General features: G+C 36.2%; 1 protein-coding gene across 2 annotated transcripts in view; it reads right to left on the reverse strand.

Moving 5' to 3' along the window:
- Positions 1 to 14,648, reverse strand: part of SASS6 (SAS-6 centriolar assembly protein) — a 55,128-nt gene that overhangs the window by 27,022 nt on the left and 13,458 nt on the right. For both annotated transcript variants that reach the window (XM_043575661.1, XM_043575659.1), the window contains 4 exons: positions 14,449 to 14,620; positions 13,697 to 13,762; positions 12,711 to 12,830; positions 297 to 488 (listed from right to left, as the gene is read on the reverse strand). In XM_043575661.1, coding sequence (XP_043431596.1) covers positions 297 to 488; positions 12,711 to 12,830; positions 13,697 to 13,762; positions 14,449 to 14,620 — 550 coding nt within the window. The remainder of the gene's footprint in view (positions 1 to 296; positions 489 to 12,710; positions 12,831 to 13,696; positions 13,763 to 14,448; positions 14,621 to 14,648) is intronic.

The following is a 14,648-nucleotide window of genomic DNA, read 5'->3' on the forward strand; positions in this document are numbered from 1 at the left end:
ACGGACCCATAGACACTGTGAGGATATTAAAAGTACACTGATCACTGTGCCAATGACCTACCCCTCAAAACCTTAACTAAAAATATCCAATTTTACCTCAGTTCTGTTCTGAATTATCGTTTTCTATCAGATTTTAGATTCTCAATTTTTTTGCATTGTCTGAACTGATTACCCTAACACCACCAAGAGAGCCTTGCAAAGCATTAGAGAAACACCATGCACACAAGTAATAAAGTCACCAAACTAAAACACTATTTTAAATTGGTGGTGGGGGGAACAAACTCAAAGTTCAATACCTCTTCAACACCAGAGAGTTTTGTTTTCAGTTCTCTGATGGTAGAGTCTCCTTTATATTTTCTTTCCATTAGGTCCTTATTAGCCGCTTCTAACTCAGATAATTTGTTTTGTAGCTGCTGGATGTTTCGTTGATGGAGGATTTCTAAATCTTTTTTCTGTTGTTCATGCTGCTGTTGACATTGTACCTGCGCCTATTATATAAAAATATAGTACCATAATTAAAACACACACACACACACACACACACACACGAAGATTTGAAGAAAAAATATCTTAGTTGTTCTATATAATTATAAAATTTCCCTGTTTCAGAGGCTCTATTTTCAATTATGGATTTAATGAAGGAGAAAGGCCAACAAAGGCAAATTTACCATTATGATCTTGTTCTTAATTTCTGCTTCTCTTAAACCCACATACATTTAGAAGTAATAGTCTTCAAGTTAAGGGAAGAATGACATGATTATGTTAAAAAACTCCAAAATAGTATAGCATGAACCTATTTGTGTTAAAAGTAAATAAGCGGATACACAGGGAATTTTCAGTATTCACTTTAAATACCATTATATTATTTCAGTTTTGTACAACAGTATACATTTTTTTATAATTTAAAAAAGCCCTAAATTTATAAAATCGACAAGGTATTGTTCATTAGTTCAGTCTTACATTTAGTAGCTATGTTTTACCCATGATAAAATCTATTTAAGATTTTATTTTTAAGTAGTCTCTATATCCAGTGTGGAGCCTGAACTCACAACCCTGAGATCAAGAGTCACACACTCTTCTGACAGAGCCAGCCAGGCACCCTTATGCCATGATAAAATTTGAACATGGTAATAAATATGTAATCTTGTGCCTGTTTGAATCATACTACAAGCCTATCTTAATAATTTCTATTGATGAACACTATCAAATCCTAAATACCTTTCAAATATACAGTATATTTTTCTGATTGTGAAAATACTCAGATATGTTCCGAATAAATTTATATTGACATCACCCATACACACAAAAAACACATTTAACTAATTAAGACTAAGCCACTTACACAATTTAATCATGATTCTTATTCCTTTAGCATTTATACCTTCTCATACCACTAAAACACTCTATAAACACTTTAATAGCTGCATAATGTTCCATTCCATGGATATATCATAATTCATTTAAACTGCATTACTATGGACATGGACTTTCCAATTTTTCACAATTAGATATAAAACTATGATTGCTTTTATATGCAGACATACATCCAAAATTTGGATTATTTCCTTATGATCAATCACAGCTCAAAAAAATGTAAACAAATATAAAACTTGATGCAAGTTCCAAAACTGCATTCCAGACAAGTTGTCCCTATTCAAAAATTCCTACAGGAACAGGGGAGTGTCTCCCTCATAAAACACTTGGAGAATTTTATGTAACTACTTTAAAATTCTCTGGGGCGCCTGGGTGGCGCAGTCGGTTAAGCGTCCAACTTCAGCCAGGTCACGATCTCACGGTCTGTGAGTTCGAGCCCCGCGTCAGGCTCTGGGCTGATGGCTCAGAGCCTGGAGCCTGTTTCAGATTCTGTGTCTCCCTCTCTCTCTGCCCCTCCCCCGTTCATGCTCTGTCTCTCTCTGACCCAAAAATAAATAAACGTTGAAAAAAAATTTTTTTTTAATTCCCTCATCTTTTTAAAAAACGGAAAGGAGAGGAGAAGGGAAAATAGATATTGATAAAACAGAAGAAGTTCACAAACGACTGAAAATGCAGTGCTGGAAAAAACACTGAAAGAGCAATCAAGAAGAATAAAGAGAATAAACTGGTAAAGATGCTAACTGTAACTGTCAAAGGTAAGCAAACACATCGAAGGCAATAAAGGCAGTAAAGAACTGGTTTTATCCCACTGACCATTAGAATTTTGGAATTTTTGTTTTAAAAAAAAAAAAGGAAGTGTGAGGGATAGGGCAACATTTACATTTTCTACTGTTTAATGCAGGTGATTCTGATGCACACTAAAATTTTAAAAGCACTGCCTATATAATATCAGCAGGAAGAGAAGAATGGTCCGATTTTAAAGTCTCAAAGAACTGATTCACAATCCTATTAGAATATATAGTAACAAATAACGAATACAAACAACTCCCTCAGTCACTTTGGAGTCATAAACAAACGTACTTGTAAGTGCATTTCTAGAATTTGAAAACAACCAAAAAAAATTGAAATGACAGAAATTAGTGAACAAGGAAAAAAAACAGTATAGAATACAATGAAAAACACATTCTTCAAAAAGGCCAAAAAACAAACCATCCAGTCTCATTAAAAAATAAATAAATTAGGGGCACCTGGGTGGCTCAGTCAGTTGAGCGTCCGACTTCAGCTCAGGTCATGATCTTGCGGTCCGTGAGTTCAAGCCCCGCGTCGGGCTCTGTGCTGACAGCTTAGAGCCTGGAGCCTGTTTCAGATTATTTGTCTCCCTCTCTCTCTGACCCTCCCCCGTTCATGCTCTGTCTCTCTCTGTCTCAAAAATAAATAAACGTTAAAAAAAAATTCTTTTTAATTAATTAAATTTAATTAAAAAAAAAAAAAAAAGACAAGGAGGGTCTGGCTGGCTCAGTCCGTTGAGGTTGAGCCTCCAACTAGATTTCAGCTCAGGTCAGGATCCCATTTGGGCCCTGCATTGGACCACATGCTGGGAGTGGAGCCTGCTTAAGATTCTCTCTCTCTCTCTCTCTCTCTCTCTCTCTCTCTGCCCCTCTCCCCCATTCATATATTCTACCAAAAAAAAAAAAAAAAAAAGACAAAACAATTAAGAACATATGAGAAATGATACAAAGATTTTAAATATCATAACAATGTGTATGATATTGTACTAATACATTTAAACACATAGATGAAATACATGGCTCTTTAAGGAAATATAAATTAGCAAAACTAAAGAAATGATAAAAAAAATCCAAGCAGACCAAGATCATGGAGGAAATGGGAAAAGAACCTAAAGATAAATGCCTCAAAAAGGCACTAGATCCAACTGATAAGAGGCTACTTAATTCTATCGAACCTTCAAGGAACAGATAGTTCCTTGTTTTCTGACTGTTCCAAAGCATAGAGAAAACTGGAAAATGTTCTCATTTCATGACACTAGCATAATTCTAACAAAATAGTCTATAGTCCATAATTTTAACATGCAGACTAAGGGTTCAGAAAAAGGATAATCTGAGACCAAATTCACTATAAATATACAGGTGACGCTTGAACACAGCTTTGAACTGTGCAGATCCACTTACATGTGTATTTTTTTTTTACAGTATTGTACACGTATTTTCTCTTCCTTATAATTTTTTTAAACATTTTAACTTATTTTAGAGAGACCGTGAGAGCACAAGCAAGGGAGGGACAGAGAGAGAAGAGAGGGGGACAGAGGATCTAAAACAGGCTCTGTGCTGACAGCAGAGAGCCTTGATGTGGGGCTCAAACTCATGAACCGTGAGACCTTGACCTGAGCCAAAGTCGGATGCTTAACTGACTGAGCCACCCTGGTGCCCGCTCCTTATAATTTTCTTATTATCTTCTTTCCTCTAGCTTACTTTATAGTAACAACATAGTATTTAATACATATAACATACAAAATATATGCTGTTTATATTATTGGTAAGGCTGCCAGTCAACAGTAGGCTATTAGGTATTAAGTTTTTGGGGAGTCAAGTTATAGGTGGATTTTCAACTGCAAGGCAAGGTTGGCACTACTAACCCCCATGCTGTTGAAGGGTCAAATGTAAACACAAATGTCCTATATTAAGTGTTCATAGATTGATTCACCAAGATACTAAATATCTCTTTGACTAAGTATTATTCTATGAATTCAAAGATGGTTCCACACTTACCCCTTTTTTTAAGTGTCTTTATTTTCAGAGAAAGAGAAAGAAGAAAAGAAAGAAAGTGAAAGAAAGAGCAAAAGAGAGAACTCCAGGAAGGGGCAGAGGGAGAGGGAGAAAAACAGAATCCCAAGCAGGATCTGCACTGTCAGCCAGGAGCCCAGTGCAGTTCTCAAATTCAAGAACCATGAGATCATGAACTGAGCTGAAATCAAGAGTCAGATGCTTAATCGACTGAAGCACCTAGGCACCCCAAAAATCCATTATCATTTATTACATTATTAGATAAAAATGAAAAAAAATGACATGATCACTTGATTAAATCCCCCCGAATCACTTTATGTGACTTAGCACTCTTTGAATTAAAACTCTTTAATTGGAAGGAACAAAAGAAAACTTTTTCAGACACAGAACAAACATCATTGCTAATGGGAGATATTTTAAGTTATTTACCAAAAAAAAGAATGGAATGAAGAAAGTATTCCACTATTATTTAGCATTTCTCTGTATGAGAGGAAAAAAGACATTAATACTAAGAAAACATAAATTCACATTTTCTTAATGTTAATTTATTTTTGAGAGACACAGAGCGTGAGGAGGGGAGGGACAGAGAGAGAAAGCGCAGGCTCCAAGCTCCAAGTTGTCAGCACAAAGCCTGATGTGGGACTCAAACTCACTAACCGTGAGATCATGACCTGAGGTGAAGTCAAAAGCTCAACCAACTGAGCCACCCAGGCACCCCTCACATTTTTATATATTGCATATCTACCTGAAAAACCTAAGAGAATCAGCTTCAAAACTATTAGGCTATATAAATATAATCCACAATTAATGGGTGTGACATTAATATACATCAGCAACAAACAAAATTATCACAGTGGTGGGGCATAGATGGTCCAATTTATACAGCAAAAAACTGTAAAGTCTCTAGGCAACATTTAATAAGAACTGGAAAAGAAAAAAAGAAAGGAGACAGAGGGAAATAAAAGTAAACTATAAGCCTGTTTTAAACAAATAAGACCTGAATAAACGAAAATATAGTCTTGCTAGTGGATAAGAAAATTGCAAAGATATTAGGTCTCCCTAATACTCCAGAAACAAGCTAAAATACACAAAGGAATTTACTATATATATTAACAGTTGCATTTTAAATAAGTGGAATATATGGTATTAGAACAAATGACTAACTTTGTGTTAAAAAAAAATACCTATCTTATACTGCACTCCACAAAAATATACTCCAAACAGATTAAAAAGTTAAATACGACAGGGGCACCAAGTGGCTTAGTTGGCTGAGCATCTGACTTCAGCTCAGATCATGATCTCATGGTTTGTGAGTTCAAGCCCGGCCTCAGGCTCACTGCTGTCAGCACAGAGCCCGCTTCAGATCCTCTGTCCCTCTCTCTCTCTGCCCCTCCCCCATTCATGCACATTTGTGGATGCAACTGCTGTCTCTCTCTCAAAAATGAATAAAAACAGGGGCGCCTGGGTGGCGCAGTCGGTTGAGCGTCCGACTTCAGCCAGGTCACGATCTCGTGGTCCGTGGGTTCGAGCCCCAAGTCGGGCTCTGGGCTGATGGCTCAGAGCCTGGAGCCTGTTTCCGATTCTGTGTCTCCCTCTCTCTCTGCCCCTCCCCCGTTCATGCTCTGTCTCTCTCTGTCCCAAAAATAAACGTTGAAAAAAAATTAAAAAAAAAAATGAATAAAAACATTAAAAAAAGTAAAAACAAAAGTTAAATACAACAAAAAAAACCTATGAAAGTATTAAAAGAAAATACTGGAGGAAAATCTCTCATAGCCTTTGGGTGGCAGAGGCTTTCCAAACATGAAATGAAGCTTTAAACCATAAAAAAACTGATTAAAATAAAAAGAACTATATACAACAAAAGAGAATAGTAAAAGGCAAAAACAGGGTGGGAGTAAATGTTTATATGATACATAATAAAGATATAACATCCCTACTTTATACCATACAGAAATGAAAAAGGCAAGCCAGACCGAAAATATTCACAATGCATCTATCAGACAAAGGACTCATGTCAAGAATATGCAAAAAGGGGCGCCTGGGTGGCGCAGTCGGTTAAGCGTCAGACTTCAGCCAGGTCACGATCTCGCAGTCTGTGAGTTCGAGCCCCGCGTCGGGCTCTGGGCTGATGGCTCAGAGCCTGGAGCCTGTTTCCGATTCTGTGTCTCCCTCTCTCTCTGCCCCTCCCCCGTTCATGCTCTGTCTCTCTCTGTCCCAAAAAAATAAATAAACGTTGAAAAAAAAAAAAAGAATTTAAAAAAAAAAAAAAAGAATATGCAAAAAAGTCCTACAAATCAATAAGCAAAATACTAAAAGTCCAATTTAAAAATGGGTGAGGGGCACCTGGGGGCTCAGTCAGTTAAGCATCCAACTCTTGATTTCATCTCAGGTCATGTGATCTCACAATTCACAGGATAGAGCTCCATGTAGGGCTCTGCACTGACACTGTGGACTCTGATTGGGATTCTTTCTTTCCCTCACTCTCTGCCACACCCCCCCCCCACTCATGCACCATCTCTCTCAAATAAATATATATTTTAAAAATATATAATAAAAATTAAAATGGGCTAAAGATTTGAGCAAACAAGAAATTCTTGAATTTCATGAGAATACTCAAGTGGTCAATATGCATATGAAAAAGTGCACATTATTATGAAGTACTATCATGCACGCCCAGAATGTCAGTGTAAACTGGTATGTCACTTTTTTTTTTTTAATTTTTTTTAATCTTTATTTATTTTTGAGAGACAGAGCATGAGCAGGAAAGCAGCAGAGAGAGAGGGAGACACAGAAGCCTAAGCAGGCTCCAGGCTCTGAGCTGTCAGCAGAGTCCAACGCAGGGCTCAAACTCATGAACTGTGAAATCATGACCTGAGCTGAAGTCAGATGCTTAACCAACTGAGCCACTCAGGCGCCCCTGGTATTCCACTTTAAAACAAAGACTGTAACAAGAGACAAAGAAGGACATGATTTATCATTGAGACAATCCAACAAGAAAATATGAAAACTGTAAATACTTATGCACCCAACATGAAAACATCCAAATACATAAAAGTAGCTAATAACATAGAGGAGCTAATTGATAGCAATACAGTAATATTAAAGGACTTTAACATCCCACTTACATCAATGAACAGATCATCCAAACAGTACCAACAAGGAAACAGTGGCTTTGGATGACACATCGGACAAAATGGATTTAACAGATATATCCAAACATTCCATCTGGAAACAGAATAAAAATTCTTTTCACATAAAACATGTTCCAGAATAGATCACATATTAGACCACAAAGTAAGTCTCAATTAATTCAAAAAGACAGAAGTTGTTCCATTCATCTTTTCTAATTATGAAATTAGAAATCAAAGAAAAAATCTGGAAAGATCACAGATACACATAAAGGTTAAAAATAACATGCTAGTAAACAATGAATGGGACACCAAGAAATGAAGCAGATATTGAAAATTACATGGAGAAAAATGAAAATGGAAACAAAATAGTTCAAAAATCTTTGGGATGAAGCAAAAACTGTTCTAAGAGGGAAGTTTATAGCAAGCAATACAGGCCTACCTCAAGAAGCAAGAAAAATCCCAAATAAACAACCTAACCTTACACCTAAATGAGACAAAGAACAAACAAAATCCCAAACAAGTAGAAGGAAAGAAATAATAAAGATTAGACCAGAGGGGTGCCTGGATGGCTCAGTTGATTGAGCATCAGACTCTTGGTTTCAGCTCAGGTCATGATCTCAAGCCCTGCATTTGGCTTCATGCTGACAGCACAGAGCTTGCCTGAAATTCTCTCTCTACTTCTCTCTCTGCCCCTTCCCCGCTTGCGTGCAAGCACTCTCTCTCTCAAAAGAAAAAAAAAAAATTAGAGCAGAAATAAACAACATAGAAACTTAAAAAAAAAAAAATTAGAAATGAAAAGGAGAAATAACCAATAAAACAAAAATACAAAGGGTTATAAAAGACATGGAAAACTATATGCCAACAAGTTGTACAACCTAGAAGATATGGATAAACTCCTAAAAAACATATCACATCCCAAAACTGAATCAGGAAGAAAAAGAAAAATTGAACAAACTGATCACCTACAATGAAATTGAATCAGTCACCAAAAAATTCCAACAAAAGTCCAGGACCAGATGGCTTCATAGGTGAATTCAACCAAATATTTAAAGAGTATGAATACCTGTTCTTCTCAAACTATTCCAAAAACCAGAAGAGGAAGGAAAACTTCCAAATTCATTTTAGGAGGTCTGTGTTACCCTGATACCAAAACCAGATAAAGATATGTATTACAAAAAAAGAGAATTACAAGCCAATTGTCTCTGATGAACATAGATACAAAAATTCCTCAACAAAATACTAGCAAACCAAATCCAACAATACATTAAAAAACAATCATTCACCACAATCAAGCAGGATTTAATCCTGGGTTGCAAGGGTGGTTCAAAATTCACAAATCAATGTAATACATCACATCAATAACAGAAAGGATAAAACCATACGATCATGTCAATAGACGCAGAAAAAGCATTTAACAAAGTACAAGATCCATTCATGATAAAAACCCTCAACAAAATATGTTTAGAAGAAACGTACCTCAACATAATAAAGACCATATACGAAAAACCCACAGCTAATATCATACTGAATGGTGAAAAACTAAGCTTTCCACCTTAGAACAGGAGCAACACAAGGATGTCCAATCTCACCACTTTTATTCAACATAGTACTGGAAGTCTTAGCCACAGAAATCAGACAAGATGAAGGAATAAAAGGCATCCAAATTAGTAAGGAAGTAAAACTTTCATTACTTGCAGATGACATGATACTATATATAGAAAACTTGGAAGACTCCACCAGAAGTTACTAGAACTGATAAATGAATAAATGAATTCGGTAAGGTCACAGCACACAAAATCCACATACAGAAATGCACTGCATTTCTTTTTGCTTTTCTCCCCACACCCAGTGCACAGCCCAACATGGGGCTTGGACTCATGACCCTGAGGTGAAGGCCTGAGATGAAATCAAGAGTTGGACACTTAACCAATTGAGCCACCCAGGCACCCTTCCACTGCATTTCTATACACTAATAATGAAGCACAGACAGAGAAATTAAGAAAGCAATCTCATTTACAATTGCATCAAAAATAAGACACTTAGGAATAAACTTAAGGAAGTGAAAGACCTATATTCTGAAAACTATAAAACACTGATGAAAGAACCTTAAGATAACAGAAACAAATGGAAAGATATTGCACGCTCATGGACTGAAAGAACAAATACTATTTAAATGTCCATACTGGAGTACCTGGGTGGCTCAGCTGGTTAAGCATCCAACTCCTGATTTCAGCTCAGGGTCATGACCCTGAGGTTCGTGGGGCCAAGCCCTGCTTTGGGCTCTGTCTGGGCTGACAGAGGAGGGCCTGCTTGGGATTCTCTCTCTCCCTCTCTCTGCCCCTCCTCTGTTTGCATGCACTTTCTCTCCCTCTCAAAATAAACGTTAAAAATAAAGAAATAAAATGCCCATACTACCCAAAGCAATCCACACATTAAATGCCATCCTATCAAAATACTAACACCATTTTTCACAGAACTAGAATACTCTTAAAATTTGCATGGAAACACAAAAGACCCTGAATGGCCAAAACAATCTAGAAGAAAAAAAAAAACCTGAAGGTATCACAATTCTGACTTCAAATTATATTACAAAGCTGTAGTAATCAAAACAGAATGGTATTGGCACAAAAACAGACACAAAGATCAAAAGAACAGGACAGAAAGCCCAGACATAAACCCATGATTATACAGTCAATTATTCTTTTTTTTTTTTAACGTTTATTTATTTTTGAGACAGAGAGAGCATGAACGGGGGAGGGGCAGAGAGAGAGGGAGACACAGAATCGGAAGCAGGCTCCAGGCTCTGAGCCATCAGCCCAGAGCCCGACGCGGGGCTCGAATTCACGGACCGCGAGATCGTGACCTGAGCCGAAGTCGGACGCCCAACCAACTGAGCCACCCAGGCGCCCCTACAGTCAATTATTCTATGACAAAGCAGGAGACAATGTCCAATGGGAGAAAAACAGTCTTTCCTATAAAAGGTATTGAGAAACTGGACAGTCACATGCAAAAGAATGAAACTGGACCATATTCTTCCACCATACACAAAAATAAACTCAAAATGGATTAAAGACCTAAATGTGAGACCTGAAACCATAACAATCCTAGAAGAGAGCACAGGCAATAATTTCTCTGACACTGGCTGTCAACTTTTTTCTAGATAGGTCTCCTGAGGCAAGGGAAATAAAAGCAAACATAAACTATTGGGACTACATCAGAATAAAAAGCTTCCACAGAGCAAAGGAAACAATAAAACTAAAAAGGCAACCTACTGAATAGGAGAAGATATTTGCAAATGATATATAAAGGGTTAGTGTCCAAAATATATAAAGAACCGATACCACACACACACACACACACACACACACCCACAATCCAATGAAAACATGGACAGAAGACATGAACAGACATTTCTCCAAAGAAGACAAATGGCCAACAGACACATGAAAAGATGCTCAACATCATTCATTAGGGAAACCTAAATTGAAAGCATAATGAGATATCCTCTCACACACCTGTCAGAATGGTTACAACTGAAACCACAAGAAACAAGTGCTGGTGAGGAAGTGGAGAAAAAGGAACCCTGTTGCACTGTTGCTGGGAATGCAAATTGGTGCAGACAAGGTGAAAGAGTATGGAGGTTTCTCAAAAAATTAAAAATAAAGCCGCCCAAATGGGCACCTGGCAGGCTCAGTCAGAAGAGCATGAGACTCTTGATCTCTGGGTCATGAGTTCGAGCTCCAGGTTGGGTGTAGAGATTACTAAAGAAAATAAATAAACTTAAAAAAAAAAAACAAGATAGAACTACCCTGCAATCCAGTTATCACACTACCAGGTATTTACCCAAAGAATACAAAAACACTAATTCCAAAGGATATATGCACCCTATGTTTATTGCAGCAGTATTTATAATAGCCAAATTACGGAAGCAACCAGTTATCTATCAATAGATGATGGGGGGGTGGGAGGAAGGGGAAAGTGGGTGATGGGTATTGAGGAGGGCACCTGTTGGGATGAGCACTGGGTGTTGTATGGAAACCAATTTGACAATAAATTGCATATTAAAAAAATAGTAAAATATGGGGCGCCTGGGTGGCGCAGTCGGTTAAGCGTCCGACTTCAGCCAGGTCACGATCTCGCGGTCCGTGAGTTCGAGCCCCGCGTCGGGCTCTGGGCTGATGGCTCAGAGCCTGGAGCCTGTTTCCGATTCTGTGTCTCCCTCTCTCTCTGCCCCTCCCCCATTCATGCTCTGTCTCTCTCTGTCCCAAAAATAAATAAACGTTAAAAAAAAAAAATTTAAAAAAAAAAAATAGTAAAATAAAACAAAAAAATAGATGAATGGATAAAGATGTGGCATATACATACAATGGAATATCATTCAGCCATAAAAAAGAATGAAATCTTGCCATTTGCAACAACAGGGATGGAGCCAGAGTATAATGTTCAGCAAAGTGAGTCTGTCAGAAAAAGACAAATACCATATGATTTCACTCATATGTAGAATATCAGAAACAAAACAAATGGACAAAGGTAAAAAAAAGACAGACAAACCAAGAAAGAGACCCTTAATTATAGAGAACAAATTGAGTTATCTGAGAGGAGGTACAGAAGCAGATAGGTGAAACAGGTGAGGGAGAGTAAAGAATACACTTTTCATGGTCACCGAGTAATGTATATTACTGTTGAGTCACTATACTGCACATATACCTGAAACTAATATAACACTGGATGTTAAGTACACTGGAATTAAAATTTAAAGCTTAATAATAAAAAAAAAGAATATGGGGAAATAAGTACTATCATACACTATCTTTTACATTCCATTTGGTATGACCTGGGTGGCAAATCTACAACATCCATTAATACCTTATATGGGTATACTGCAATCTCCCTTCTAGGAACAAAGAACATTCGCTGTAGTATTCGTGTTAGCCAAGATACTGACACGTTGAAATGTCCATCACTTAGGTAAGTAGTTAAATAATTCATGTTATATCCAAATAATTCATACTATGCAGCCACTAAAAAAGAATACTTAAAAAGAATGATCTATAGTGTCATGTTACATGAAAAAAAAGTTACAATTAATATATACTGTAGGACCTCATTAGCACAGAATAAAACAAAAACCCACTAGGTGTATACAATCATGATTTACATACTTCTAAACTTACAAATATATATTTTTAAATGACATTATTTACATATCAAGAGACAAGTCTAGAAAACATATATCAAAAAGTTTATAAATTATTTCTGGATATTAAGACTTATAACGAGAAACTTAATTTTTCACATACTTCTGTAATGTTTGAACATATTAAACCAAGCATATATTACTTTTACAACTAACAAAATAACAGCAACAAAAAAATAATTTTCTATTTTCTTTTAATGTTCATACCTGCAAGGCCTTTTCTTTCTCATTTGTTAGTTCCTGGGAATGTTTATTTGACAATGCAGCTGTGTGTGATGCCCATTCATTCTGTAACTTATCTAATTCTTGCACTTTTTCTGATAAGGTCTGTATTAGAGTTCAATACAAAATATTAAGAAAGTCTTGTGAATGTTATTAGCTTAGAACATGGCAATATTTACAAAGGATATTAAAGAAAAGGAATCACAGCTTTCCAAAATATACTCAAAGCCTTTTCCTACACAGAATTTTTTTTTAATTTGAGGAAATCAAGATTAGAATAAAAGCAATTTTAGAGTTAGCACAGCTCAGAAGTCAAGCTTAACTATCTTTAACCTTTTAGTTAAACTCGGCTCTTCACCACCAAATCCTCTCCTCTGATATTAAGAAATAAATGTCTACCCAGGGTAGAGCAAGTCAGTCATAAGGAGTGGTTCATATATACACCTAAAACCCAGCAACACAGGTTTCCTAGATGGGCTATGTTGTGCAGGACAATTTCTGCCTGAAGTCATGCCACTTACCAGATACTTTGGTCCTCAGTTTCAAGGAGTATGGGCAAAAAGATTGTAGCTATGACTAAAATGATGGTAAGCCTATCAAAATAATTCATAACACAAGTATGGAAAAGAGGTTTAGAAGATGTGAACTGAAAAGTTATTTTCGACAGGAGGAATGAGGTGAATAAAAGAGTGAAGAAGTAACATGTGACAGGTACTATATATTATTTAATGAAGACTTGGAAGGAATGTGTCATATACTGAAGTTAACAGAAATGTTTGTATGGTATCAAATATCAGAGAAAGCATCAGATTAAGACAATTTACTGGTAGGGGAAGGATGTCAAAAAGGAGAAGGAATCCAAAAGTAACATACTTTTAAAAATTAATACACAAAAGCCTGGACAGGATTCAAGAAGCAATTCAGAGCCAATGTTTGGATGACATACAAAGACAAAATGAAATCTGAATTACCTTTTGTGTGAATTTCAGTTGCCTAGTAACATCATCTAGTGATTGCATCAATGATAATTTTTCTTCCTATTTATAAAAATAGTAAAATTAAGCAGTTTACAATTTAATCATCTATAGCTGTGCTACTCAAAGTATAGCAAAATATAGTGTCAGCATCACCCTGGGAGTTTGTTAAAAATACAGAATTTTAGGTTCCACCTCAAACCTTCTGACTCACTCTGAATGAGCAAGATGCCTAGAGGATTTGTGTACCACCAAAGTTTGAGATGCACTAATCTATAGCATTTGACTAAAGACTTTGTGAAAACTATTAAGAGGCATCCCAATGTTGCTTCTTTGCTACATATACCTTACAAAGTTAAAGAGCACTTTGTAATTCTCAAACCACTTTCACACATGTTTCCTCATTTGAGATAAGTGCAATAGGGTAGTAGATATCTCCATACTTATCTACAAATTGATAAAACCATCAACACCTTAAGTGAACTACCTCAGATTACATAAAATTAATAAAAATGATGGCACCTAGTTTTTCAATTTTTAGTCCAGTTCTAACCTCACTATATCTTAACTAAAAATAACAAATAAACAACCAATAAAATAAAAATAAATCCCTTACATATTACAAAAATTTACTAGACATCTTTAAAAACACTTCACTCTGAAAACAAAAACTAATAGCAATATAGCTTTTCAGTGATTTATCAGAGACTTTTGGTATTTATTTTTTAAAAAATAAATTTAAATCTTACCTTGCTACTTTTCAAACAGCTGGCTAAAAACTTCTTTATTTCCACATCATTTCCAGGTAAAAGTTTTAGTGAGAGGTGTGTAAGATGCTTAAAAGGATTTGTCTCTACCACATTTAAAAAGGCAGGTGAGTTATCCAAAATAGGTGCTGGAGAAACTAACTGCAGCAAAAACCTTTGAAAAGAAAAGTGTCACAATATAA

This window comes from Prionailurus bengalensis, chromosome C1 (genome assembly GCF_016509475.1).
Source record: "Prionailurus bengalensis isolate Pbe53 chromosome C1, Fcat_Pben_1.1_paternal_pri, whole genome shotgun sequence".
Taxonomy (NCBI): Eukaryota; Metazoa; Chordata; class Mammalia; order Carnivora; family Felidae; genus Prionailurus; species Prionailurus bengalensis.